We start from the raw sequence: 27782 nt of genomic DNA, 5'->3' as shown, positions 1-27782 counted from the left end.
GGTTTTTATTGTAGATCTTCTTCTTAGTGAATACATGGCGGGCGTTATTGGAAGCTTAAAGTTGATTTTAAATGACCCAAGTAATAAGGTAAGTAACTTTTTTTCATCCATAGTTTCTCTTTCTTTTATAAGGCTTACTTAAATATTTCAACATGGGATTGGTTGATTTTTACTGACCATGTGATCTCTCTGTACTCTGTTAAAGTCTTGACAGATTTAATACTTCCAACTTTTAATATAATGTATATCTTCATAAAACTTGGCAGTCCTTCACATGCAAAAAAATCACTTTTTATCAAAGTATTTTTAATAAACTAAACGATCTGCCCAGGAATATGTTATTTGTTTTGAAATCTTTTCATCACCTCAAAAATCTGGTTTTTCTTTCTGTAATCCCTAAAACTGCCTAAGTACATTTCAAACGTTTGTTTTTAGTTACACTTTATATTTTATTTATTTTCTATATCCTATATGTATATAGAATCAGTTGGTGTGACCAGCTGCATAACCACCAAAAAAAATCTAAATTACCTTATTTTTATGTCTAGGATGAATTAAGATTTGTAAAATAAAACTACATATGTTTATCCCAAGTGGCTTTAAACTCATAACAGCATACATCTATTTATAATTAAATTTTATTGTTTTATTGCCCTTTGAACCATGTTGAACTACTATTTGTGCCATTATGGGTCATAACACACTTCCCCTTTGTGTGGATTCATGTATGTGGTAAAGGGACCTCCCAGGGAAGTTTCTGTTCTTTTGGTTTACCTCCTCTGGGATCTAAACATCCACCCACGTGCTTGCCGTGTGCAGTGACCTGTGAAGAGGAAGAGAGGATCCTGGCGGTTGAGTGGTCCAACCCTAACACACCACTTTGGCTTTGAATTTCTGTAGATGGGCAGCCTTGGGTCAACTAAGTGCCACTGTTGGATGTTCTCAACAGGTGTTGTGGACATTGTATCTGATGCTGGTGTTTGGGTATAGTGCTAATGAAACACAAGTGTTGCTGCAGTGTCCTTATTTCCCCGAGTCAGAGATTCTTGCTGATTTCTCGACCTAAGGAGTTTCTGCACTGAGGTGTATCTCCACTCCTAAAGATGGAATTATGATGCTGACCAGTGTCCTCATTCTGACATTACATCACAATGTCCACCTCCCACCATCAAGGCAGGTTATCTTAATAGCAGGGTATAGCCATACATTCCAAACCCTCTCAAATGTTTCCAGTGTCAGCGGTTCAGTAACTCAAAGACCTCATGTCATGGTTCCTTGACGTGTGCTCATTGCGATGGCAAGAACCACGATGCCTGTGAGTGTGAAAAGGACCATCATTGCATCAATTACAATGGCTCTCACCCATCTTACTTTCGTTCTTGCCCTAAATTGTTGAAAGGAAAAGGTGCAGTGTTTGAAAATGATTCAAAACATTACTTACCCTGAGGCTCGAAAGTTGCTGTCCACCACATGTGCTGCTGAATTCCATTCCACTACTACAGTGGGAGTGCAGACAGATATTTCTCTGCCTCCAAAAGAATTTTTCTCATACCAAATGAAAGTGTTTTGACTTCCATGGTTAAAAAAGTTGATGAATAAACTTCAACACCTATCTCTGTCCCTTATGTACATTCCAACAAACCCAAAAATCCACATCCTTTGGTTCCAGGTACAGGCATTTCCTCGGATACATCTTCTTCCACCCCAAGATGCAAAACTATAATTTGTTCACATTCTCAATCACTAGAATCCTCTTCCCGCAGCAAAGACTTACCTTATTGACCTAGGGCAGGATCTATGGAGGTCGATAGACCTCCCTCGAGTAAAGACAGTAAAGAAAAAAGACATGATCATAAACAGAAGGATTCTCCACCCAATTTGGCTACACATATATAAAAATGAACACCTTCATACAACGGAACTGTCGAGGTTTACATTCTAATCTGGATGACATTAAAACACCGATTGCTTCCTACCATCCTGTATGTCTTTCCTTACAGGAAACATATCTGAAACCTGCCAATAGTTGCCTTTCATTCGTTTTCTTTGCACAGAAATGGCATGCTGTGTGATGGACAAGTGTATGGAGGGTTGGCACTGTTGGTTGATCAGCATGTGCCCACCCTGTTTTTGCCACTTGACACACTCTTGGAGGCCCATAGCTATCCATGGTTTCTTGGGTTGTACCACCACTGTTTGTTCTCCCTGTTGCCTGGAGAGACCTATGAGCAATTAGACCTTGATGTCCTTGTTGAACACTTGCCATCTCCCTTTTTAGTCCTGGACATAATACTCTGTGAGGAGGTACTGATATTGATGGGATGGGTCGCTCCATAGAATGTATGCTCTCTGATCACAACCTTTCTCTTTTCAATAGCAGTTCTTATACTTCTTTTCATACACCTAGTCAGTCCTGTACTGCTATTAATCTCCTAGTTTGCCCCCTTTCACTATTCTCCCACTTTTCATGGAGGGTTGACAATAATCCACAAAGCAGTGATCATTTTCCTATAATTTTGTGATAGACTGGCTGTGGTCGATACCACTTGACCCACATGTCCTGGTGGAAGCTGGATCGAGTAAACTGGTCCTCGTTTGCTGGTCTTACAGAACTTGATTCTGCCATTGTCTGTGGCAGCAGTAACTTACTGTATTACATATGCAGCTGCTGAATATATTCCTAAAACACCAAACTTTTCCACAATATTGTCATCCATGGTGAAATCCTGCCTGCCACATGGCACGGAAAGCTCACAAACGGACCTGGGATACTTATCGTTGGTATCCCACACTCTTGCATCTCATTGCTTTCCAGCAGGCCTATGCACATACTCGGTGGGTAAGATATCAAAGCCGGAAGGAATCTTGGATTAAGTTCACAACCACCAGTTCCAAAGTCCAATGGGACAAGATTCAAAAGGTCAGGGGACAACATAATTCTTTCCCCCAATTGATCTTGCTCTCTGATGGTCAGGAAGTAGCTGATACCTGGAGCATTGCTGATACTCTAGATGAAAGCTTTTGCCAGGTATCGAGCACTTCTGCTTCTTCTTCCAACTTCTTAGCCATCAAGACTCAGGCAGAGCAATTACCTCTTTCCTCTTGAGCTGATTGTCTCTATGACTATAATCATCAATTACACTGGTGGAACTTAAACTGGCCCTTAATCAGTTTGGCAGTAGATCGGTTGGACCTGATGATATACACTGACATGCTGCACCATGTATCCCCTGCTTCTCTTGCTATTTTTCTGATTGGTTTTAAATGGATCTGGCAGGAAAATATTTTTCCTGGTGCCTGGCACCAGGCTATTGTCCTACCTTTCTCTTAGCCTGGGAAGGATCCCAAGATTCTTTCAAACTACTGCCCAATTGCTTTGGTGAGCTGTCTCTGTAAGACCTTAGAGAGGATGGTTAATGTTTGTTTTGTTTGGTACATTGTTCCTTACCAAAGCATCTCACCTGGGGTTATGTTTTCCTTTCTCAGTGGGCGATAATTTTTCAAAACAGACTATCTGTCATTGCTCCTTTTGACCTTTGTATCCAGGTACAGTTGGATCAATTGGGTCTGTCCTTGGATAACATTGCTGTGTTCACTGGTCAGCCCATCTCACCATGGCTTCTTACAGTCCCCAAATGTGACCTATTTAAGTGATCTGAATAAAGCAGACACTCCTGATTGGAAATACTGTCTGTTATTTGCTGAATATCTTTTGAACCATCCTTCCATTCCTATTTATACAGATAGTTCAAAATCAGGTGCACTATTTATAGTGACTCACTTAGTTCTCTACTGGCCATGGAATTGATTCACGTTGGTTCACACCCTGTTCTTGCCAATATTGAAAACCGACTAGCCCATTTCTCTTTAACATTTTCTATACAGTTTTTCTGGATACCAGACCACATTGGTATTCATGGGAACGAGCTTGCCTACACCGCAGCTAAATCTGTCTGCTCTGGCACTTTCACTGCTGTGTCTGTCCCAGACTTTGACTATGGTCCTGTATTCAAGGTTCAACTCCATGCTAGTTGCCAGTCGACTTGGAGTGAGCAACGAGAAAACAAGCTTTTCCAAATAAAACCGTATATTGGACTTTGGCCGTCTTGCTTCCATAAGGATTGGAAAGAGGAAGTTGTTCTAACTAGACTACCCATTGGTCACAGTTTTTTAACTCATCATTTTCTTTTATCTGGGACTGATGCACATTTTACTGTCTTGCCATCATTACGACTCTCAACTATGGCACCATTTTAAACATATTCTGTCCTGAGGTTTATCTGTAACATTAGACAGTGTTATTGGTGATGGTGACACTGTCTACCTTAGAAATGTTTTTAGTTTTTAAAGGCCATTAATCTTTTTAATGCTATTGAAGTTTTTTATTTTATACATTAGGCCTTTTTTAATGTGATATCCCTTTTAAGAATCGAAGTACATTTAGCTTGATTTGAAATTAGAAAATGGCTGTAACATCAAATAACTCAACCAGGACTGGAAAGACCAATTTCAGGTGACTCATGCTGCTGTTTGAACTATCCATTAGTCATCCTGGTGGGTTATAATTAAGGTTGTGCTACAAGTCTTTTAAAACTTTTTACTTTACTTTACTTTACTTTCTGAAAATGACCATAACATCAAATAACTCAGAACCAGGACTGGAAAGGCCAACTTCAGGTGACTGACAGTTGGTTTTTGAACTTACCTATTAGTCTTCCTGGCGAGTTATGATAATTACAATTATGCTGCAGAAAGTCCTTTACATCTTTTATTACTTCAGAAATAACTGTCCTTCAGGTGACATTGGTTTTGAACTTACCTATTAGTTTCCTGGTTATGACTTCAGTTTTTCTCTTAGCATTGTAGACTAGAAGTAAACATTGATTTTAATGCTTTTTTTTTTTAAACTTTGTTTTGTTTTACCTTAATTTCCTTTGATAAATTTTACACAATTTACTGTGATTTTAACTTTTTACCGGATGTTTGGTGCAGATAGCCAAGCTGCTTTGTGCCATAAAATGCCAAACCAACCAACCAACCATAAATCATTTGGGGAATGTGGAACTCTTATTCTATAAAAATAGATTACTCACAAGTTATTCCAACTGCTCATGTGTGTGCCTCACAAAGTATTTTTTATTATATTGTTTATTTTACCTAATCTAATCTTTTTACATTTTTGTTACTTATAATAATAATAATAATAATAATAATAATAATAAATAAAGAATAAACATGAAAAACAAGAGATACTGACCTGAATATTCCTCTTTTCTTTTTTGCTGTCAGTTACTGATATCAGCTTGACCTATTTTCTTCATAATAATGGTATTAGTGCATTTAATACTCTTTGGTTAATTACATAGTGCATCAAAGGACTAAAAACATGCAAAAAGCAGACAATTTCCTGTAACAATCATAATTTTTCTGGCTTTTTAACCGTGCAACAAGACCCATTACAAATTTATTCAAGCTAGCTGTTGTGATTCCCATGAGAACCAAAGTGTTATTTTAAGTGAAATTGATGCTTCTTTATTTAGGACATATCGTAATACAATAAATTATTTAATTAGTGAAAACCTTGACTTTCTGTTTGTTATAGGTAATGTATAATTAAACTTAAGAGAGAACGATTAAAAAATTTTGAAAGAGTATTTGACAGGTTGGTGTTGCAGGAAGGTTCTGATTTTCCATTTAATAGTTGTAAAACCAAATAACATTGAAGGCTATAAAAATTATGGTTTGTCTGAGTAATGAGGATTTTATAGTGAGTAAATTTAAATTATTTACTTTCATAGTTTCTTGGGGTGAATAAAATAAATTAAGAAGATACCTTGAAAATGTTATGCGAGTCTATCTTGGGGAAATTCAGGATTTTGTAAAATATTGCCTTATAATGTTAAGAATTTAAATTTGTATATTATTAAAATATGGATTATTAGCTTAGCTTTTGTGCTGTACTAATTGGTACACCATAAACTAAAAGCAGTTTAATAATATTTTGAATGTAAGATGCTGAAATACTGTCATTCACAGTAAAGATTCCTCTAAATTACCTAGAATACAAGTGCATTAGGTACTACTTAGAATGACAGCTACATTGTCAAAGAACATTTCATTTCAACCTTTATATTGCATGTTATTCTTTGCTAAAGACTGAAATAACTGAAACTGACATCTGTGTTATAGAAATGAAATATTATAGAAAAAAATTGTCATTAAATATCAATAACTGACTCCAGTAAATTTAACATTTTGTAGGTTAAAAAGTTAATGACACAAGTGGTGGTTGCCATGGCACATCATGGTTTCCTTGAACTACCTGGCGGGCAGAGTATGATCGAGTTCATTGTGAAGCAGTGTGCCTTTGTAGAGGAATCTAAAGTATGTCTTTTGTCATTTTTTGTATTACTTAACATCTCCATGTTAAACTAATGTTAAAAGTAAGAAGAGTGTTAATTTGTATTGTAAGTTATTATAAGTGAGACAATTATGTTGTCAGTGAATGTTTTAATAAACCTAATTATAACTTTTTTTCTTTACAGTAATAATTATTCTGAGAAGTTACTAAAATTATATAGGGTACTGATAATGAAAAAAAAAGTTTATTTTTTAATGTGGACATCTTGCACAGAATTTTGAATTTGTAATAAAAATTACAAAGGTTATGATTATAAACAGTTTTCTTTCCGAGCTTAATTTTGCAACACATTTCATATGTTACTGCAAGCTAAATATGTATGAAATAAATTACTATTATAAAATTAAATAAAACAAAACAGATCTAGTAAGTGGAATGATTTTTTTTTTTGTATTATTGAAAACATATCTTCTTTCAAATTATTTTTATCAATACTAATATTACTGCTGTTAACCCTTAGGAAAAACGACCCCCAGATCATGAATATGTTAGTAGAGAAGCTCTGAGAGCTATGTGTGACAACGTGATGAACTTATTAACCACTACAGTGGATCAGATGGAAAAGGTGACTGTTACTTTTAGAAAACTTTAGATATTTAACTTGTGGTTTATGTACAAGACAAATTTTAGAAGCTAGAATTAAATAATTTACTTGTGTTTGGAAAGTGTTAGTCTTGTTCTGTTAAGTTGTTGGTCCTGCGCGCACGCAGACACACATTTTGTATTGGTTAGATATGATGTTTTTCATATATACATTTCCCAATATTTTTTATTTTATTTTTACTTTTGTGAAAATAAAGTTTTAGTTTTCATTGTTTTGAGTCAGTTAAGTTTTATTTTTAATGTTTTTAATAGCTGCTACAGCTGTGTTTAGGAAAACTGCAAAACTTATATATTTTACTTTTTAGGTAATGTGGCCTCTCTAATGGAATATTTAATGCCAGAAGAGATGACTGGAGCTGTTGGCACTTTGTGTAGAACTCTTGCACAACTTGCTGCTAAGAAGCGTGAAGAACAAGGAACTGATTTAGAAATAAAGTTTGACAAAGACAGTAAGATAAGAGAACTTTAAGGTCATAATTTCAGTTATACAATTTTTTGCATTTAGAAAATTCCTGATAACTTTAGGCTCTCACTTTTACAAAATCTTAGTGTTCAGACATAACATATAAGCTGAAAGTTGTAATTTATTTTAGGCAGTAATATTCTTGATACAAAATATTATTGTAATAATGCTTAACAGTGGTACGTTTTAAAAATTTTAGAATTTTTTACTGTGATTTTTCTAACTTGATGCATTTTCCAAGTTATTGATGTTGGGATTACTAAGTTTTGTCACAGTGTTAGCAAGAAAAGGTATTTACAAGCAACATGTACAAGTTTTGACAGTTTTCCCATTAGTTGTATTTATATTGTTCCCATGGGACTGCAAAAGTATGGAAATATATGATTTTGCTCTATTAACTTAAGTGTTGTAAAATCATAATAAAAATTATGAATAACAAAAAATAAAATAAAAATTACGGCTTCCTACAAGTGAAAACTGTACAAACAAGAAATTGTTTGAAATCTTGGTACTACAACTGCCCTTATTAATTTAGGTGAAATTACCAAGTTAATGTATAGGAACTTTTCTCAAATTGTTATCAGATTCAACATTTACATTATCTCTGGTTAGAGTAGACCAGTCAGTGTGTGTGTGTTAATCCAAATAATGATTTCTCTTAATAGCAATATTTGTTTTGGTGTTTGATTGTGTTTTATTGTGTTTTTGTAGATGCTCAAAAAGTAAATAAAACATTTGAAAAAGGTAATTATAAGTACCTGTTCTAAACTATTAGATGGAGATTGGGCAGAGGTTTTGTAGCTGATAATTGACATTTTATTTTAAATTTATAACTACTAAATATATCACCTAACACAAAGCTAAGGTCTTGCAAGTAGTTGACTTGTTTATATAGCAAATTAGTAACAATGGCAAGTGATTGGTCAGTATCTGTCAAGTTCAAATCTTTGACTGAAATTAACATTTTTGGCAACTAGTCATTCTGACCATAATTTGAATTCAGTTTCTGATATATAAAAAAACTGGAATAATTCATTTATTTTTCTCATTAAATATTATATTCTGAAACCTTCCAGATTTTGTCTGTAAAGTATTTAACTACTAATGTGTGTTTTATTGATTTTATGAACACTAAGAGAAGTATTAACTCACTTTCTGTTTGTTATTAGTGATTATATTGGTTAACATGCATTCTCTGTAGTGCTTTTAAAGCACAATTTATGATGGTGTAATATGAGGTTAAACCAAAAAAATCATTTACAATACTGGAATTGTTGAAATAAAATAATCATTTAAAAGTCCAAATAATGAGTTGAAATATATTCTGTTTTTTGTATATTAATTTTCCAAAGAAATAATTATATTCATGCATAACTATCAGTTGTATGAAGTGTTTGGTTTCAGATACTGATTGCCTGAAAAGGTCTTGGAAAACTACTTAGTGGACCTTATTTAATGGAGAAGTCCTGGAAATTTATCAACCCAAAAGTGGGGGAGCCATGTATTTAATTCCAAATTGTTTGTACTTTTCATGAAGTGTTAATTTGTTATGCCTATACTTATTTTTAACATGCATATCATTAGACTTTATACAAAAACTATATCCTTTAGGCAACCTCCCAAGACCTCCTGTGTTGTTAGCAAGGCTGACTGTATTGCTTGGAAGACCTTTTATTGATCGAAGTCGGGGATGTCATATTCTTAGTTTTCTAAAGCAAATTGCACCTGTTGTAGAAAAGAGTCTGATGGCACTGTGGGATTCAAAAATACCCTCACTGATTAAGTATTTGGAAGGTACTGTATTATAATATTTTTCTACTATATACATTATACAGGTTAAATTTTTAAGTTTCACAATTGGTTTAGTTAAATCTTTCACCATGGACATCTTTTTCTGTGCATGTCCTGAGGTGTTTAGTATCATACATTCAAAATTTAGTTAAACTACTCTTTTCAATGGTATGCCAACATGTATAGTATAAAAATGTAGCTAATAATCCATGTTTTAATAGTGTATAAGTTTTAATTACTTACTTTTGTCAGTCAATATTTTAGAAAAATCCAGAATTTCCCTCCTGTGAGAGTTGACATTTTCTCTGGTCTTCCATTTTTCTCTAATTTATTCACCACCATTCTCAGAAGTGCAAAATTTAATGTAAATTGCTCATTATAATGTTGTCATTGCTCAGGCAACAGATAATTTTCATATATTTCAATATTATTTAGTTACAGAGCCATCAAATAGAAAATTGGACCTCTCTGCCATACCCATCTGTTACTTTTGTCTTTTAGAAGTTGGTAAGCTTTGGGAAGTTTGAATGGTGGTATAAATTTAAAAACTGGATTATCATTGATACTGAATGTTTTTGAGTATATCCTTTTCATGTGCCTATGGTAGTTCTAGAGACATTAAATAAGGAAATCATTCTGTTTTAGCTTCTGAAGAAAGTGAATGTTTCAATCAAGAAGAATGGGAGGAAAAAATTGTAGACTTCGTTTCAGAGACAGTTCAGGAGGTGGATAGAGAAGACTGGACAGTGTCCTTTGGTAAAGCTTTGGCATCTCAGTTATCACTGTATGACAAGAACCCTGATGACAAGGTGAGTACAACCACACAATGTGAAAAGATATATTGAAAACAGTGTACAAGTGTTCTTTGAATTTTTTTTATTCATTTAGCTTATGTAAGCTGTTGCTGTATGTGTTCTGTTAACTAAGTTGTTCCTGAAGATGTTAATATTGTACCTGTTTAACTACAAAGGTGTTAACAATATTCTACTTTAACTACAGTATTGTTCCACACTTGAAGATATTAACAACATTGTTGTCAGTGATGTGATGGTAAACATTATTTATAATAACTGGATACTTAGTGTTTTATATCTAACCAGATGACACATCTCAGTCGTATAAATACAACTGATATATTCATATCATAAAAAAATTATCTCTACCCACTATATTTCTGATTGCAGGCCAACAAAGCATGTGGAGTAGCAGCATATGCAAGCTGTTGTGAGACTTAGTATTTTCTTGAAGAATACACATGCTGATTTTGTTGTTGTTTTCTGACTAAAAATCATTGCATAAGTATGGCCATTGATTTTATTATGTGCCATTTTAGTAGTACTTTTGAACATGTGGAAAACATAATTGTTAGGAGATACTAAATTAAGAACGTTATTATAATATTTATCCTAAGTATGTATTATAGGGTATTCATAGTTTTTTTAGCTGGTATTAAATATCATACCTGGAAGTTGTACATGTGAAGGTGAAAATAAGGGAACGTTACCCACAACTGGGAATGAAGATAAACTGATTAAAACAAATAAATTGTTATTACCAAGGGGGGAAGAGCATAATTTATTCAATTAATCAAATGAAAATATGAAGTAGACTGAAATAATTTGGGTACTTATCCCAACTTACCCTATTACTGTCATCTAGGTCTGTTTTACTAATATTCAGATACTGCCCATACTGAAGGATGTGATCAAAAATAAGGTTGCATGTATTTCTTAGGACATAATGAGTTAACATATTTTAATTATTTTCCATCTGAATGCTGTAATTCAGAATGAGAGAGAACATGTTGAACATGTACAGTACTAGGACAGAATAAAAAATTAGATTTCAGGCTTCTTTCGAAGAATAATGAAATGTAAATTACAGGTGAAACATAAACATTTTATTCATCTTACTTAGTACAGCAGAAACTTGGTGGAAATGTTTGATTTCAATAAACAGTTAATATTTTGCTTTAGTAACTGCAGACAGTTTTTCAGGCATTGTTACAACAAAGTGTCTGTTGGGATTGTACTCTAAGTGTCTTTAATACACTCCCATAAAGTTTTTTTGAAAGCAGCTTTTGATTTGTCAAATTCTTGAGCTATCAAATCCCAAATCTTCTCAGTTGGATGGAAATTGGATGTCGGGAATCTGGGGGCCATTTGTATCATTTGAATGACTCAAGCAGCTTCTTTCATAGCTGAGTAGTTTATGCATGGGTTGGATGAGTGTTTGGCGTGATTGTTTTTCTTAGATGTAGGATTGTTCACAAATGATATGGTATTGCAATGGTATTTTATTCCATCTGTTTTGCTACTATCTCCTGTTGCATCATCAGAAAAACACCTCCAAACTATGATACTGCCTCTCCTGTACTTCATGATAGGTACTGTGCGTTAAGGTAACTGTCTTTCAGTTTTCTTCTCCTGGACACATAACCTACATTTTGACCCAAATATTTCAAACTTGGACTCAGTTGTCCATAACACTTTTTTTCAATCATCAACAGTCCATGTTTTGTACCATTTAGCAAATTTTAGTCTCTTAACAATATTTGTAGACTTAAGTAAATGTTGTTTAATTGATACACAACCACATATTCCATTCTCATTGAATCTTTTTGATATTGTAGATCTGGATAATTTTGTATCATTTGGTACATGGTTGTTTATTTCATGTTTGAGATCAGTGGCAGTCTTCCTTCTGTCCCAAAGGCTGCATAAACAAAGATACTTAATATCAGTATCATTGAATTTAGCTGTTCTGCCTCTTTCTTTCCTGTTTTCAAATTTACCTGTCTCAGTTTCACAATATAGGGTGTACTTGGTGTTTGGGGAGCATTTCAAGTCTGCAGTAATTTGCTGGAGAGTCCAATCATCATCACATTACAAAGTATCTTCTCTACTGACAAATCTTTTTGTCTGCGACATGACAACAGAACTTAATATACAGTGTTAAACACTTTTTTATCAAGATTTATTTGTGGAGTGCTATTAAATTGATTTCTTCTAGTATATACTGGTACCATATGATAGCTCTTTACTAGCTTCTTTCTAGCTAGTTAAGACACTGAATCGCATTTATTTCAGATCCCAAATTTGATCAGTATCTTCATTAAAGTAGTCCTTATGACATGCCCTTGGTACAAGTATATGGGAATTCTAAAGAATAATATTCTCATCCTGGCTCAACACATCAATACTTGTCAACAGGGATTAGTAAAGCATTAGCACAGTGTTGAAACTTGCATCCTGTAATGTTATGGAAGAACTATCTCCATAATATGGAAAGAATAACTTTTTTTTTTTTTTTTGTCCTGACACTTTTACACAGTGCTGTAATTCAAAAATATGTGATATGGTGGCAAAATTTAATTATTTCTTCTTAGCATCTTCTACTTTTCCCATGTATTGATAGTCATGTTCTTTAATTTTCATCTTTATCATTTGTAGTGTTTCCAAGTTAACAAACTGCAAAGGGGCCAAAGGACTTAGCAGTATGACAAATGTATCCTAAGTATAAGATAATTTAGTTTTTCTGTTTTTGCTGTAGTAAACTGAATAATGATTTTGTATTTTTTCAGTATGTGCTTTTGAAAGTGTTGGGAGTTGTACTTAAAAAAGTTGGAAATAAGCAGTTCACAAGCCAGACACTGGACATATTGTTTGAAAACATTCAGAATACAAATCCTTTGGAACGAGAAGTAAGTTTATAAGTGTAGTGTAAAGTATGTATTTATAGTCCATTTTTCTTTCCTTTATAGAATTATAAGCAATACTTTTGAAATCACTAACTGTGGAACACTTGTATATTGCTGCTGTTTTCTTTTCATGTGTTTAGGGATGTGCTTTAGCTGTAGGTTATTGTGCTGCAACCCACCTTGATGCAGTCCTGGTAAAACTCGAACAAGTAGCCAAAGATGATCAGAAGAAGAATGCTGGTATTCTGGGATTTATAAAGGTAATCTTTATTTAGGAATCAAAAACCTGTTACATATATCATAATATGTAAGTTTATACAAATATATATTTATAGATTTTAAATTTCAAATATTATCAGAAAGTGACTTAGTCTGCCAATCAGTTTTTTTTTGTGTAATCTGTAAGAATGCTACTGAAAGTATCATTTGTTGAATACTTAGGGTTGAGCCTTGTATTAAAACAGTTCTGCATAGCAAGTCATTAATTTATGACTATGACTACCACAGCCAATATAAAGTTGAATTGAGAAGAAATGTATCAAAACTTAATTTTGACACACTCACATTTTGTACATAATATGATGCTATTGAAAGCTGACCACTTTTATGAGAAGTGTATAACAGCTCTTTCCAGTGCAAAATGTATACACTCAGATAACAAAGATGTGTTGAGATCAGGGATTTAGGATAAATGAGACAGTATATTCCTTGTACTTTGGGGTATTACAAAAAAAAAAAAAAAATGTGGATCAGCTGTGATAAAGTACTGCTTCTTGTACCAGATGAAATCTCATAAACATGAAAGTCAGTGACAAAAAACCGTCTACATGCCTCAGTACACAATATAATCAAGAAGGATCTCTATTTGGGAAAGCAACATTAGTTGCCTCCACAACAGATCTATTCAATTCTTACATATTTAAAGCAACAGAAAAATAATAGGAGTGTTATTGCTGTTTTATATGATTAAATACTGTTAAGGTATTTAACACAATGCATCAATATTTCCATATGCTTGCTCAGTCTCAGAAATGGAAAATAGAAAACAGGGAGGTAGGGGTGGTTTTGAACATAACAGCTTTATGATAGAACCTTTATGTGTTGCAAAGGAAACTGTTACAAAACTATTCCCAAGACTTTGTACATTGTACAGAGTACAAGTAGATGAGATGACATTGACTGTAATGGCATGGTGAGACTCCAAAATTATCTTAATAGTGTAATCAACATCTGTAATTGAAAATTAAACATTGAAAAGTAGTTGTAGTAGTGTTGCATTTAGGAAACAATTTACTTTCTAATAACTGTATTTATGTGAGTAGGTAATGTGTATGTCCCAACCTTTTATATAGTTACATTCAAAATTTAATTAAACTATTTTATAACTATGTATGAATAAACTTAACATCAAACAAAACTAATAAATCAAATTTTAATATTTTATAAGTTTGAATATTTATTCTTAAAATATTTCAATGAACCCTTAGTCTCTTGAATGAGAATTCTGACAGTTGTCTCCACTCCTCTGCAATGCCTTAATTTAACATAATTTGGTCATTAATGTGTAAGTATTACTGAGGTAAAATCTAATTTTTATAGCCTTCACTCTGTGTTTATGGAGACATAAACTAGAAAGTCAAACTTGCTTGTCACAGCCACCTGTCACATTCTCTATCAGAAATTGCCAGGACTTACATTTTCTATTACATTGTTTATAATAATTAAAAGACGATCATTTAGCACACTGAATAACATATAATGCTACATTGACTTCAGTTTTAATTACCTCATTTACAGAGTGGTAGTTCCTGTTGACAGATTTAGATCAAGACGTTAAAAGAATTATTTTAAGTCTAATTATAAAGTGAGTTATAATAGTTATACAACATTGCTTGATTTGTTTGTTATTATTTTATATTTTCATACGGTATTATCCAATTAAATAAAAATTACTGAATATACGAGAGCACCATCATTACAGGAAGGAAGTAGGTTTATTATTCATTTGTGGGTGAACAACAAAGAAACAAGAGACCAAACATAAGTACTATATCAAAATTGTATGGATATATTTGCACACAGTAACACACCTGATTTGAAGTTTGTTTTTTTATCAAGTAAAAAACATATGGTCAGAGGATAATTTAAAAAATTATAACTCAAAAACTAGGTTGAACACCATCCTGATGTAGGTCATATTCAGAGATGTAAGAATATATGGTAAAAATCTGAAAAGGCTGAATAACTGGTGACAGGGTCAAACTGTGGCCTGAAGTAGGGCTATTTTTAACTAAATCATAAAATGTTGCATGCAGCTAAATATTTTTTACAGGAGATCTAATAGACTTTTTCAATTACAACAATTGCAGATTTATCAACTGGTATGTTATAGGAAATTAGAAAAAATTCAGCTTTGTATCATGTAAAGTCTTAGAGCTATGACTTATTAAATAAACCAATGTTTTTTACAATTTTGGGTTTTCAGGTGATTTATACTGCCTTACTATGAAAATCCTAAGAGAGATAAGCTTGGTTTTAGACCATTTTTGAATTCTGTGAGATTAATTCAGTCAGTGTAGCAAATCTCAGCCTTCTACCACCATTACTCTTGCAGCTTTAAGCAGCCAAAGTTGTCCGAAAATGAATTCGCCAAAAATAACAAAAAATTAATAGAATCTTACAGGGCTGTAAATCAGAAACTATTAGAGATATTGATCTAATCTTTGGCAATTTGTCATTATATGGGTAGATGAGCACATGTGAATTTTTTTAAGGCATTCTGAGAGGGTCACCTGGAAAAGCTTCCAAAATCTGGATGATTTGACATGGAATGACCTTATATTATTTCTTGTTTCTTATTTATAGCTTTATTTATTGTTACAAAAGTAACTATAATATAATTAGAAACTTGTTTGTTTAAACAAGGTTAAATTAATAATAATAATAAAAAAAGTATCCTCACAATTAACTTGTGTTACATCATTCAATTCTAATAGTTTATTTCACAGGATTGCTATACATAGTATAGAAAGCAAAAATATAATAAATTTAAATAGAAACAGGTATAGATTATTATGAGCTACAAGCTGTGTAGTTTACACAAATGTAGTTTTTGGTTGCAATAAGCAGTAATTTAAGAAAGAAAAAGTGTAACTTAGATGTATACAAAAATAAATAAGATTGACCAAACCAACTGAACCTGTGTAGTTAAGGTTGTGAAAAATAACAGAATATAAAGATTTATTGGAAGAAAAATTTTGTATTCATTTATTTTATTTTTTTAAGTTATGCAAATGAAATTTGAAAACTAAGATGGAAAAAGGAATTTTAAACTTTTTCCATATAGGTAACATTTTCTGTACATGTCATGAGGTTTTACTGATCAAACTATTTTATTATTATGATGTATGAATGAATTTTATACCAAAATAGAATAATTTGTTTTAATATTTTGTAAATTTTAAGTATTTAAGTTTTAGAAGACAATATTAAAAAAAAAACCCATCAATTTTCCCTAGTATGAGAATTATGACATTTGTTCTCTAGGTATTCCATTTTCTGATTTATTTACTGTCCCATTAGAGAAGTATGGAGTTTAACATAAAGTACTCATTATAATATACTCACGTAAAGTATAATTTTTCAAGCCTTCAGAGACAAATTAGAAAATCAGAACCTCTTGCCACATATTCCTGTCGCATCCCCTCTGCCAATAGTTTTCTCTGACATTTAATATATTATTTTTAACCAGTGGAAAGCCGAGGTTTCAAAAGACGTATATTATACTACATTGTTTTCTCAACAGAGAGCAGTCTATTTCACTTCCAGTTCAAACTTTATTCGATTCCCATGGGAATTGTATTGATAGGTTTAGCTGAATTTTTAATAGCTTTTATTGCATAGTTAGAAAGCCAGAAGAATTGTAATAGTTATGGGACAGACATATTCAGATTTTTGTTCTGTATTTTTTGATCATTGTTTGATTAAATAAAAAAAAACTACAATTATACCAACAGTATTAAAAAAAAAAAAAGTAGGGTTAAGTGTCATTGACAGTCAACAACAACAACAAAAAGAAGACTCAGGTAAGTACTTTATTTCTTGCTTTTCATGTGTATTCTTTATTTGGTATTATAATAGCAACAAAAAATGTGAGGTTTGCTCTCAGCAGCTTTTGAGTAGTTTGTGCATTATGGAATTCAATATTCTATGAGCTGCATATTCATCATCTAATTTACATCTTATATGGCATTAATATTAATTGTTCATGGTTTGAAGGACAGTAAAACAAGATTTAAGTATAAATACATGTATATTGTTACAAGTTTAAAGAATTAGCATAAACATAGTTTCAGGTTACTATTTGAAATCATTCTAAAAAGAAAAAAAAGGCAAATTAGGTTTTGAATTTATTTAGGTAGTTATGAGGTTGATCAAATTGCATGGAGTTAGGGTAGAAAAAATTACATGAACTTTACTTTCACTGGAAGCAAATGTTTGAAATTCTTTTATAAGGTCTTATTACACAAATGAAGTTTGTGAAATTTGAGAAGAAGAAAAGTATTTAATCTTTAAATGAAAAAATCATTTTGCACTCGGACTAGTAAAAAGAAAAGTATATTCACAAAAATATTCAGTAAAAATATTTCATTAAAAAGTTGATTTTTTTTTTCTCTTAAAAGACTTAATATTTACTGAATGTTTTGGAAGATGTACATAGTGTATTAAGAGTTAAGAGTATAGAAACTAGCAGGTACAAAGTGGTTATGAACTTAGTCAATTTTGCCAACCTCATAGTGAGAAAAAATAGTGTCGAATGCTGTCTTTTATTATAATAGTACAAATTAATGTAATGAGTTTGTTTAAATAAATATATGTATGTTTCATATAGGATATCTTACTTACACTTGCATAAATAGCTGTTTTCATTCAGTGCTGCCCTCTATATACAAAGTTTTTTTTATGAATACCACAAACTTTCTATGTCCTTTCCATCGTAATTGGCTGATTCCAGCATGTGTCTCATGCAAATAATCATGTGTAATAAGAGTGCAACATAATCTCATGATACATGTGACTTCAGTTTAATTCTACTGAACTATCACCTCTCGTTTGGTAGTACTTGTGCTGAGACATTTTTTCTTTTGGTGATTTTTTTGTGAATCATAAATTTTATAGCTTAATTGCTGAAATAGGATTTCTTTTTTTTTCGTCATTACATTGAAGAGGTCCCCTGCTGGTACAGCAGTAAGGCTACAGATTTACAATGCTAAAATCAGGGGTTTGATTCCTCTCAGTGAGTGCATTCAGCATATGGCCCAATGTGACTTTGCTGTAAGAACATTCACTCACTCTGAATGAATCATTGAATTTAATTTTCCAGTCTTAGAGAGGATGGTAAATGTTGTCTTGTGTGTTTCCTTGAATAAAAAAACATCTCTCACCCATCCAATGTGGGTTCCGAGGACAGTGCTCCACCATGTACCACCTGATTCAACTTCAAACGTCAATCAGAGAAGCCTTTCTCAAACATCTTGTATCAATATTCTCTGAAATTGAGAAGGCTTATGATACATCATGGAGGTATGACATTTTGTGAGAGCTCCATATATATGGGTTACATGGCCATTTGCCTATTTTTATTAATTTTTTAATGGACAGGAGATTCCAAGTTTGTGTTGGTTTGACACTTTCCAGTTCTTTTCTACAAGAACTTGGAGTCCCTCAGGGCTGTGTTCTGAGCATCACACTTTTCAGTATAAAACTTAATGCCATCACTGAACAACTCCCTCGCTGTTGCAAATGAGCTCTGTGTTGATGACTTTCACCTCTCATGTCAGTCGTTGCACATTAGGTATATGGAGCTACAGACTGCCCTCAATTGCTTACTGAAGTGGACCACAGGAAATGGCTTTAACTTTTCTCTCTAAAACTGTTTGCATGCACCATTGCTGCCAACGAGGTATTCACGTGATCCTGAACTCTGTATTGGTGAATTGTCTTTGAGACAAAGTTCTTGGGGCTTATATTTGACCATAAGCTGACCTTTATACCACACATCAAGCAGCTTTGGGTCAAATGTACAAGGGCACTGAACATCCTCTGTGTCCTCTCTTTGACCACTTGAGTTTATTGACATTCTATGCTAAAGATATATTGTGCTCTTTGATCGAAACATGACTAGGATCATCGGTCTTTCTGCACTTCCTCAGTTTGTAGCTTATACATAGTCTCATGAATCTTCTTTGCACCTCTGCTGTTTGCAACTGTCTTTACTATATACTTTGGAACTTTGTTCCTTATCAAAGCATCCCACCTGGGGTTGCGTTTTCCTTCCTTGGTGGGCCATGCTTTTTCAGGATAGACAGTCTGCCATTGCTCCTTTTGGCCTGTGTATCCAGGTACAGTTGGATGAATTGGGTCTGTACTTGGATAACATTGCTGTGTCCACTGGTCAGCCCATCCCACCATGGCTTCTTACAGTCCTCAAATGTGACCTATCTTTAAGTCATCTGAGAAAAGCACACTCCTGATTGGAAATACTGTCTGCTATTGCTGAACATCTTTTGAACCATCCTTCCATTCCTATTTATACAGATGGTTCGAAATAAGGTGACTGTGTGGGCTCAGCCATGGTTTGTTGTGGTTCAGTGGTTGCATGCAGAATACCCTCTACAGCTTTTGTTTTCATTGCTGAACTGTATGCCATTTCTCTTGCTATGGATCATGTAGAAGCTAGGCAGTACTCAAATTGCACTATTTACAGCGACTTGCTTAGTTCTCTACTGGCCATGGAATTGCTTCACGTTGGTTCATACCCTGTTCTTGCCGATATTGAAAACCAATGGGCCCATTTTTCTTTAACATCTACTTCTAACCGGTTTTTCTGGATACCAGGCCATGTTGGTATTCTTGCGAATGAGCTCGATGATACTGCAGCTATCTGCTTTGGCACTGTCACTGCTATGTCTGTCCCATACATGGACTAGGGTCCTGTATTCAAGGCTCAGCTCTGCCATCTGGCAGTCAACTTGGAGTGAGGAGTGCAAAAACAAGCTTTTTCCAACTGAAACCCTATATTGAACTTTGGCCATCTTGTTTCCGTAAGGATCGGAAAGAGGAAGAAAGAATCAAAATCCATTCTCGTGTTTGATTTGAAATTAAAAAATGGCCGTAACATTAAATAACTTGAAACCAGTAATGGAAAGGCTACCTTCAGGTGACTAATGCTGCTGTTTGAACTACCTGTTAGTCATCCTCGTGAGTTATTATAATTTTGCTACACGTTTTTTAAAACTCTTTTTGAAAATGGCCATAATATCAAATAACTTTGGTACCAGGACCGGAAAGACCAACTTCAGGTGACTGATGGTAGTTTTTGTACTTACCTGTTAGTTTTCCTGGGGAGTTATGATAATTACAGTTATGCTATAGAAAGTCCTTTACAACTTGCAACTTGAATTACAGTAGTTTTTCTCTTAACATTGTAGACTAGATGTAAACATTGGTTTTATACTATTTATGTTTTTAACTTTGTTTTATTTTACCTTAATCTCCTTTTATGACATTTACTACATTTACTTCTAACTTTTCACCAGATGTTTGGCAGAGGTAGCCTAACTGCTTTGTGCCATAAATCACTAAATCAACCAACCATTCTAATTTTAAATCTGCTCCATTTTACCTTAAACTTGTTTCTCACTCTTAGGTGGGCTTTTTCTCTGTTTATAGATGACAATGAGTATCATAATTGCATTTTTGCATATCCTGATATTTTATCACTTGTGTCTTTCTCTTTGGTTTATTCTTCTTGGTTGATTTGTCTGTTTCATGCACTGCCCTTGAGGCTAGCTTTTGCCCTGTATGTTTTGTTGAGCTTTCAGATTATTTGTCCATCACTTACATGCTCTTGGGTTGCACTTATGTTTTATTGACTGGCTACTATTAACTCATCATGAACAGGAATTTCCCTATTACCTTATCAGCTGCTCCTGAAGATGGCTATAATGAGTTGTTAATCATGTTGGAGAAATCCTTACTGCAACTTATCCAATATCTTGTCCACATAGGTGTTTTTCATTTTCTACATGCATCTTATTCGAGCTCACCCTTCTCCTCGTCAACAACTTCATTTGATGATTTTTCAGTTTGGTTACTGCTGGTGAAGTTGTATCATTTTTATGGATGTGATTTTTCTTTATAGCCTTAGTCCCTTTGGTCAGGCTCTGTTGTAGACTTTTCACAACCAGTACAATTTCACAGGGATCTTTTGTCAACTCTTATTAACCCTCCTTTTACCCTCATTGTTGATTGGCATTGGTGGCTAGCTAAGACTTGCACATTGGTAGGTATCTTGCTCCTTCCTCCTCATCCAGTTTTCTACATTTCTTTTACATATCCCTTTGGAGATGTGGGGCATGGGTTAATCCACTGTAAGATTTGAGATTTTTGGTCTTTAGCCAAATATATCTTATACTATCAATATTCTGGAACTTTTCACTGTAGCTTTTGTTTTGGTTCACTTTTTCAGTATTTTACTGAATGCCAATGATAAATAACTATTCAATAGACATACTGTTGCAGTTTCACGTAAATGCAAATCAGTAAGGAAATTATACGAGTTTGTATCATGTACGTGTGATAAGTTATTATAAACAACATACAAGGACACACTTTTAAATTATTTTTCTTTATTTGGAGGTGCTTAGTTGGGCGTGTAGACTACTCATAATGCACTTGTCTCTATTTGCATTAGATCGAGGTTTTCTTCCTCGCCAGTTTATTATCTTCTGTCTGTAGGAAATATCAGAATTCAGGGAGTATGGAGTTATTTCTTCATTTTTTTATCTTCTTTTCTCTTTTTAATGCTCATTGTTTGGATCCTGCTCTGTGGCAGTGGTGCTTGTCAAGGTATCCTTTAACTCTTCATATCTGTGCTATCAAGGCATGTCAACGTGCATGCTATAATTCCATGGCCATGCAGTGTGTACTGCAAAGATCATAGGGAATTTGACATGATTGTTAGTTAGAAGGTTTATCCTTACAATAGAAGTGCATCATAAGTTTGCTTCTCCTGGGCCATACAAACTTGTAGACCACATGGGTGAAGTGGAAGGGGATAGGTTGCTATCCATGCCATACCTTATATTGAATAAATCAGTATTGTCTGCTTATGAACATAGTGCAGTGTGTGATCACAAACCCTGTCTCAAATGTTGACATTTCTGTGGACTCTCCACTGTGTGTTTTTTGTCCCATTTATTTTAGTGGAGTTTGAGAATCCATACCACTTCCAGTTTCAAGCTGCTTGTACAGTGGACTGAGGAGGCATTCTGCTAAACATCAAGAAAATACAAACAAAATATAGAAATTATAAAACCATTCAGTTGAGATCGGGTGGTGGTGTTCTGCTGGTGTGGATGAAGCATAAAAACAAACGATATGTTAAAATTAGTTTTTTTCTGGTGAATGTAAGGGTGGTCAAATTAGCTGAATGCATAGTTATGATGGAGAAATCAACATATAAAATATAAAGTTTTACTGCTAAAAGATGTTTGAAATTTATTTTGGAAGTTTTATAGATTATATAAGTGATATTTGAAAATTTTCAGAAGTAAAGTATTTTTATTCTCAGTGCAAAACCACTTTGTGTTTTGGAGTAGTCATCATTTTGACATTTTTGTTGGCAAATTTTTAGTGAAATTATATTTTGGTGAAATATTTCTCCTGTCTTCAAAAAAATTTTCAGTGACTTTTGCTAACTGGATTATTCTATAAAGAATACTTTGTCAGCTTTATGGCTTTTACTATCAACAGCACTAGGTTTGGGTCTTGTGTCAGTTTACTTGAAGCTTTTACTGAAACACAAAATTTTACCTCAATCTGTAGCATGTAGTAGCTTTCATCATTCAAAACTTGATTTATACACTTTTGTTTTGTAAGGTCTTTTTCTCCTGGGAGCTGTAGGTGCATATACACCATCCAACTGCTGAGAACAATAACTTTGAATATTTTTGTAAGGATCATGCTGGTGTGGCATTGTCTTCTTGGTTAAGTGCCAAACTGTGCTCTGGTGTAATTCAGTTTCATACAATAGGAGTCTTCTCATTATGACTTCAACCCAAACTTAACTTAGACTTGGCTGGTATTTTTGTAAGCCCATAATTTCAACACTCGGTTGGCTGACCAAGAGGACAGTCATTTGGGATGAGGATGCCAGACGATAGGGATTCATATAGCAAGACAAACACTAACCACCAGGCTGTGTAAGGCCCTTTTCATATTTACACTTTTTTTTTCCCTACTGTTCCCATAAGTATCACATTGTGCATCTTTTATGTTAGTAAAATATAACATTTAGATTTGAATTAATATGTATCCTACAAATAAAGATCATACTCAAAGTTTGAGGTATATATTTTATATATAAAGTATAAACAGTTATTTTAAACTTTAGTGTGTGAAAGGCTTATTAAACAGTTCATACTATAATACTGAAAAGACTATTTGTATAGCTGTTTAGTACAGTTTGTAATTTTTTTTGCACAAAAAATACCTTTCATTTTATTTTAAATCTGTACAAGCAAAAAACACAACCCATCAAATGCTACTGGATTTATGATTTTGGCCACAGTTATAAGTCCAAGTCAGTGATACATGCAAAAATTATATTTGAATCACTTTGTGACTAGGAAAGTCTTAAAAGTTGTGGACATAACCCATAAAATTTGCATCCTAAATTGATATGGGGCTGGGTGTGATGATTAACACCATGATTTTAGGTGTGGATCTTCAGGCAGTACCTTAATGAACATACACAGAAGCCTAAGAGGCTAAAATACAATTATTAGTGTCATAAGTGACTTTCATGAAGATTGGGCATGTTACAGTATGGATAGGTAACACACAGGAATGAACTTGGTGTTACTTTTAAAACAAACTATTAGATATTGGTTAGCTCTTCTGCAATATTTTTTTATTGAACATTATGCTTAGATCTTGTATTTTTTATGAGTGTTCATTACAAGTATTTTTGTTAAACATTAATTTTAACAACTTGGCTTTTCATTGTTCAGGATTTTAAAGGAGACAGTGTTCATGACAAGTTAAAAGCCACCATAATTTTATGTTATGGACACATTGCTATGAATGCTCCTGCTGCAATACTAATGACTCGTATTGAAACACCAATATTAAGGAGTGTTGCTCATTTTTCTCAATCTTCTAAGGTGAGTTGTTCAGTTCTAAGAAATTTTTGTAATACAGTTGTATATGTACAAGCTGTCCAAATTTGTTATAGAAATAAATATTTTATATTTAAAGAATTTGTTAACAGATAGTGTTGCCATGTTGAAGAAAGTGATTTGGGTGTTTAAGGATATGCTTCAGACACAAAGGAATTTTGGGACACCCTGTTAATGGTGTTTATGAAGAAATACATTAAATTGATTTTCTGTTTTGTTTTCTTGTATTGTAAAAGTTGTGCATTTGTTTAGTCTCTATTTGTGTTTTCAGGATCTATGTGTTAAGCAGAGTATGCTGCAGACTGTGAGGCTTATTGCTGAGGCTTTACACCCTTCACATTTAAACCAAAACTATGTATTCCACTCTCTCAAAGACCTCCTTAATCAAATGCAAAGTATCTTGAAGACTGAAAGTTCCTATCCACTGACTTCTTCAGTTAGATCTTTGGCTCTCCTAGCAGCTGGCAGTCTTGTGTATCCTCTCTGAAGTAGTGTCTGTAATTTGAGTGATAATTAATTCCATGCCTACTGGGGCCATTTTTTTCTTCTCATCAGGGCAAAATCACATTTGAATTGAAAAAATCATTGAGAGCTCATATTTTATTGTTTTTTTTTTGTTGTAAATAGCAGCATGACATTCAGTTGTTTGTATTAAATTGTATCATTTAATGAAGTCTGAAAAGAAACTTAATAAAACAAAATACCAAAATGCATTTGAAACAAATATGCACTTTCCTAGTAAAATTTTTATTTGCACTTAGTACTATTTCTACCATCTATGATTGGTACCTAAACCTTTTTCTAGTCTTTTCATTTTTAAAATAGCTTCTGGGTGTGTTAAACCTCAGCTGTAAAACTTTTAACCAGTTGTAATGGATTATGTTAGTTTCAATATCATGTTAATTGAATCACTGTATTTCACATTTAACAAATTGCAGGATGATAAACAAAGCATGCTACAAAATGTTGTTTGGGGTTTACAATAGGAATTTGTATGGTGCTTATTATAGTAAATGTTACTTTATCTGTAGATTGTATTTAGCAGTGGTCAAAGCACTTTTTAGTAAGTCTTAGAAAATTTACTTCTAGAAAAAACTGCATGGGATCTACATAACTGATTTTTCTATTGTAGCTTAGATCATGCTATATTGTATATCTATTTATATATTAATCATTGTATTGAAAAATACTGAAATGTATTTTTAGGAAATGTTAGAGTTAAAATATATTAAGTGGTAAGAGCATGGTCTTTACCTTGAACTGAATGAATGTGATTTTTGTTCTTTTGCACTTGAATTAGCAGTTTTATGTTCAATAATTTGAGTAGTTTTATATTATTTTATCATAAAAATGACTCGGTATTTAGAATAACCTTGTGTGATTTGTATGCACTACTAATACTGCATAAAAATTTTGTATATCTTTCCTTTTTCCTTCTTACTGTCTTTACTTTGTAGTAAGACCAACATTTCTGTTGTTGCTTTATAATTAGAACAGTAAGTGACATATAAAATGCTTATTCTGATATTTTGCAAAGGGTTTAAAAACCTCTGTACAAGTGACAACAATAAAACCCATATGTTGGTTGTGAAATGGACTAAACATATTCATCTTTAATAAATCTCAGTGAAGAGCTTCAGTTTCAAAGTATAACATAAACCTTGCTTATAACAGAGGAATGTGACTTGGACTGATATATTTAGTGCCTTAAAGTGATCTTTGTAATTTATGGTATCTGTATTGTTTGGTAATATCTTGTAGCTGGATGTATCGCGTAACTAGTATCAGGCAGTTTTATTCAAATCATCTGTATTGTAAGCTATAGTATACATTCACTAGTAGTGGCAGTTAGTTTTGTCAGTTTAGTGAAACGACGTACAAGGACGTGTTGAAATAAACTTGTTTTGAAAGTAGAAAGAAATGATATACAAGTACTGAAGAACATTCTTACTGTCATATCTACAGTAATGTTCACAGTTATGCCTGTACTGGACTGAATGAGATGACCCCCAACAGGCATGATGGGTTACAGCAAATATACAAAGTTTACAATACTGACCTTGTGGGTTTTTTTTGATACAGTGAACAAAAGTACACCTGCAATGAAACAAACTTGAAATAAAAATACATTTATGAAATGTTTTCTGTGTACATATCTAAATGTGAAATCCTATTTAAAAATAAGATATACTAGTTTGTTTGGGTTTACTTAGGAATATTTTCAGTCCTTTATATTACATAAAACTATAAGGAGAGTATGGGATTATTAAAAAGTTAAAAATAGACAATTTCTATTGTATTGGTGATAAAATATTTGACATTTTAAGATAATATACTAAAACATAAGAAGTAAATAGTTGAAATCTGGAAAAAGATATAAATATTGTAACCATATTTTATGCATACCATTTCATAATGTAACTTTTCAAGGTATTACAAGTTCATAATGTAATAAAACTACATTTATTAACAGGCTTTTGTTTTTCAAACCATGTGAATTTGAAAGTTTTTCTTTAAGTTTTAAACAATTTCATCCACTAGTTTTGTTAAAACAAAATACAGCAAGATTACCTGCTAGTAATCAGGTTAAGATGAGGTATGGAAGATAACCTTTTCTCTCTACAAGAAAATATAATTTACATCCTTCACTTCATAACTCATTGAGTTGTATGTGACTGGAAGCCATGTTTACAGATGAGTTAAAACATTCTACAAACTTATGAATGACTTATTTATAAAAAATTGTTATTGTAAGTTTTCAATAAAAGAAACTTGAATTGTAACTTGATCAATTTATTAATTTCTGTGTGTATACTTTTTTATATTTACTAAAACATTCATTAACAATGTATAATTTATGTTTAGCATGACAATTGTTAAGTATGAATCATCATTTTTAAGTGTTAAATCTTAAGATTTGAATACCTTTTGTTGTGTATTTAACATAGCACTCACTGAAGATGGATCACCATTTTTGTGCATGTCTAAAGCACTATCTGCAGGTCATGGTATTGAAAGGCATAACCAAATATACTTAAAATTAATTAAGTGGGGTGGGGGAATTATAGCATGATGGTCAGTCTCAATATTTGGCAGTGGTCAGTGGTGACTATTAAAGATAGGTCATTATATTTGTTGTTTCAACAGTATTTGTACAAGTTGAATATTTGCAATTTTAGTTATCACAGTTTTTGTGGTACTGAATTTCCTGATATGTTAAGTTCACTCTAAAAGTTTCTAAGTAACCCTAAAAGTATCAAAAATTTAGTTATTTATATGTTGGATTTTGGTCTTATGACACATACAACTTTGACCTGGTATAAATATTTAGTATTTTCATGAATAATTTAATGAGCAAGAAGTCATTAAAGTCACATTTTAGATCTGAAGTCAAATTCTCACCAACATTTTTGGTTAGATTTCTGGCTTTGATATTAGTACTTGCAAGTATTTTATTATGCAGGCCTGCCATGGCCAGATGGTTGGGGCACTTGTAATTTTCAGTTACCAAACATTCTTGCATTTTTAGCCATGATGGGATAATAGTATGACAGAAAACCT

General features: G+C 32.9%; 1 protein-coding gene across 1 annotated transcript in view; it reads left to right on the top strand.

Moving 5' to 3' along the window:
- Positions 1–27782, top strand: part of c11.1 (maestro heat like repeat family protein c11.1) — a 95442-nt gene that overhangs the window by 28743 nt on the left and 38917 nt on the right. The window contains 11 exon segments of the mRNA XM_076465310.1: positions 15–88; positions 6262–6384; positions 6882–6986; positions 7330–7339; positions 7342–7473; positions 9099–9281; positions 9924–10087; positions 12862–12981; positions 13119–13238; positions 24054–24206; positions 24493–24695. Coding sequence (XP_076321425.1) covers positions 15–88; positions 6262–6384; positions 6882–6986; positions 7330–7339; positions 7342–7473; positions 9099–9281; positions 9924–10087; positions 12862–12981; positions 13119–13238; positions 24054–24206; positions 24493–24695 — 1387 coding nt within the window.

The sequence above is a fragment of the Tachypleus tridentatus genome, chromosome 10 (assembly GCF_004210375.1).
Source record: "Tachypleus tridentatus isolate NWPU-2018 chromosome 10, ASM421037v1, whole genome shotgun sequence".
Taxonomy (NCBI): Eukaryota; Metazoa; Arthropoda; class Merostomata; order Xiphosura; family Limulidae; genus Tachypleus; species Tachypleus tridentatus.
Note: the sequence above shows the minus strand (reverse complement) of the source record. Positions and strands in the feature narration are given on the sequence as shown.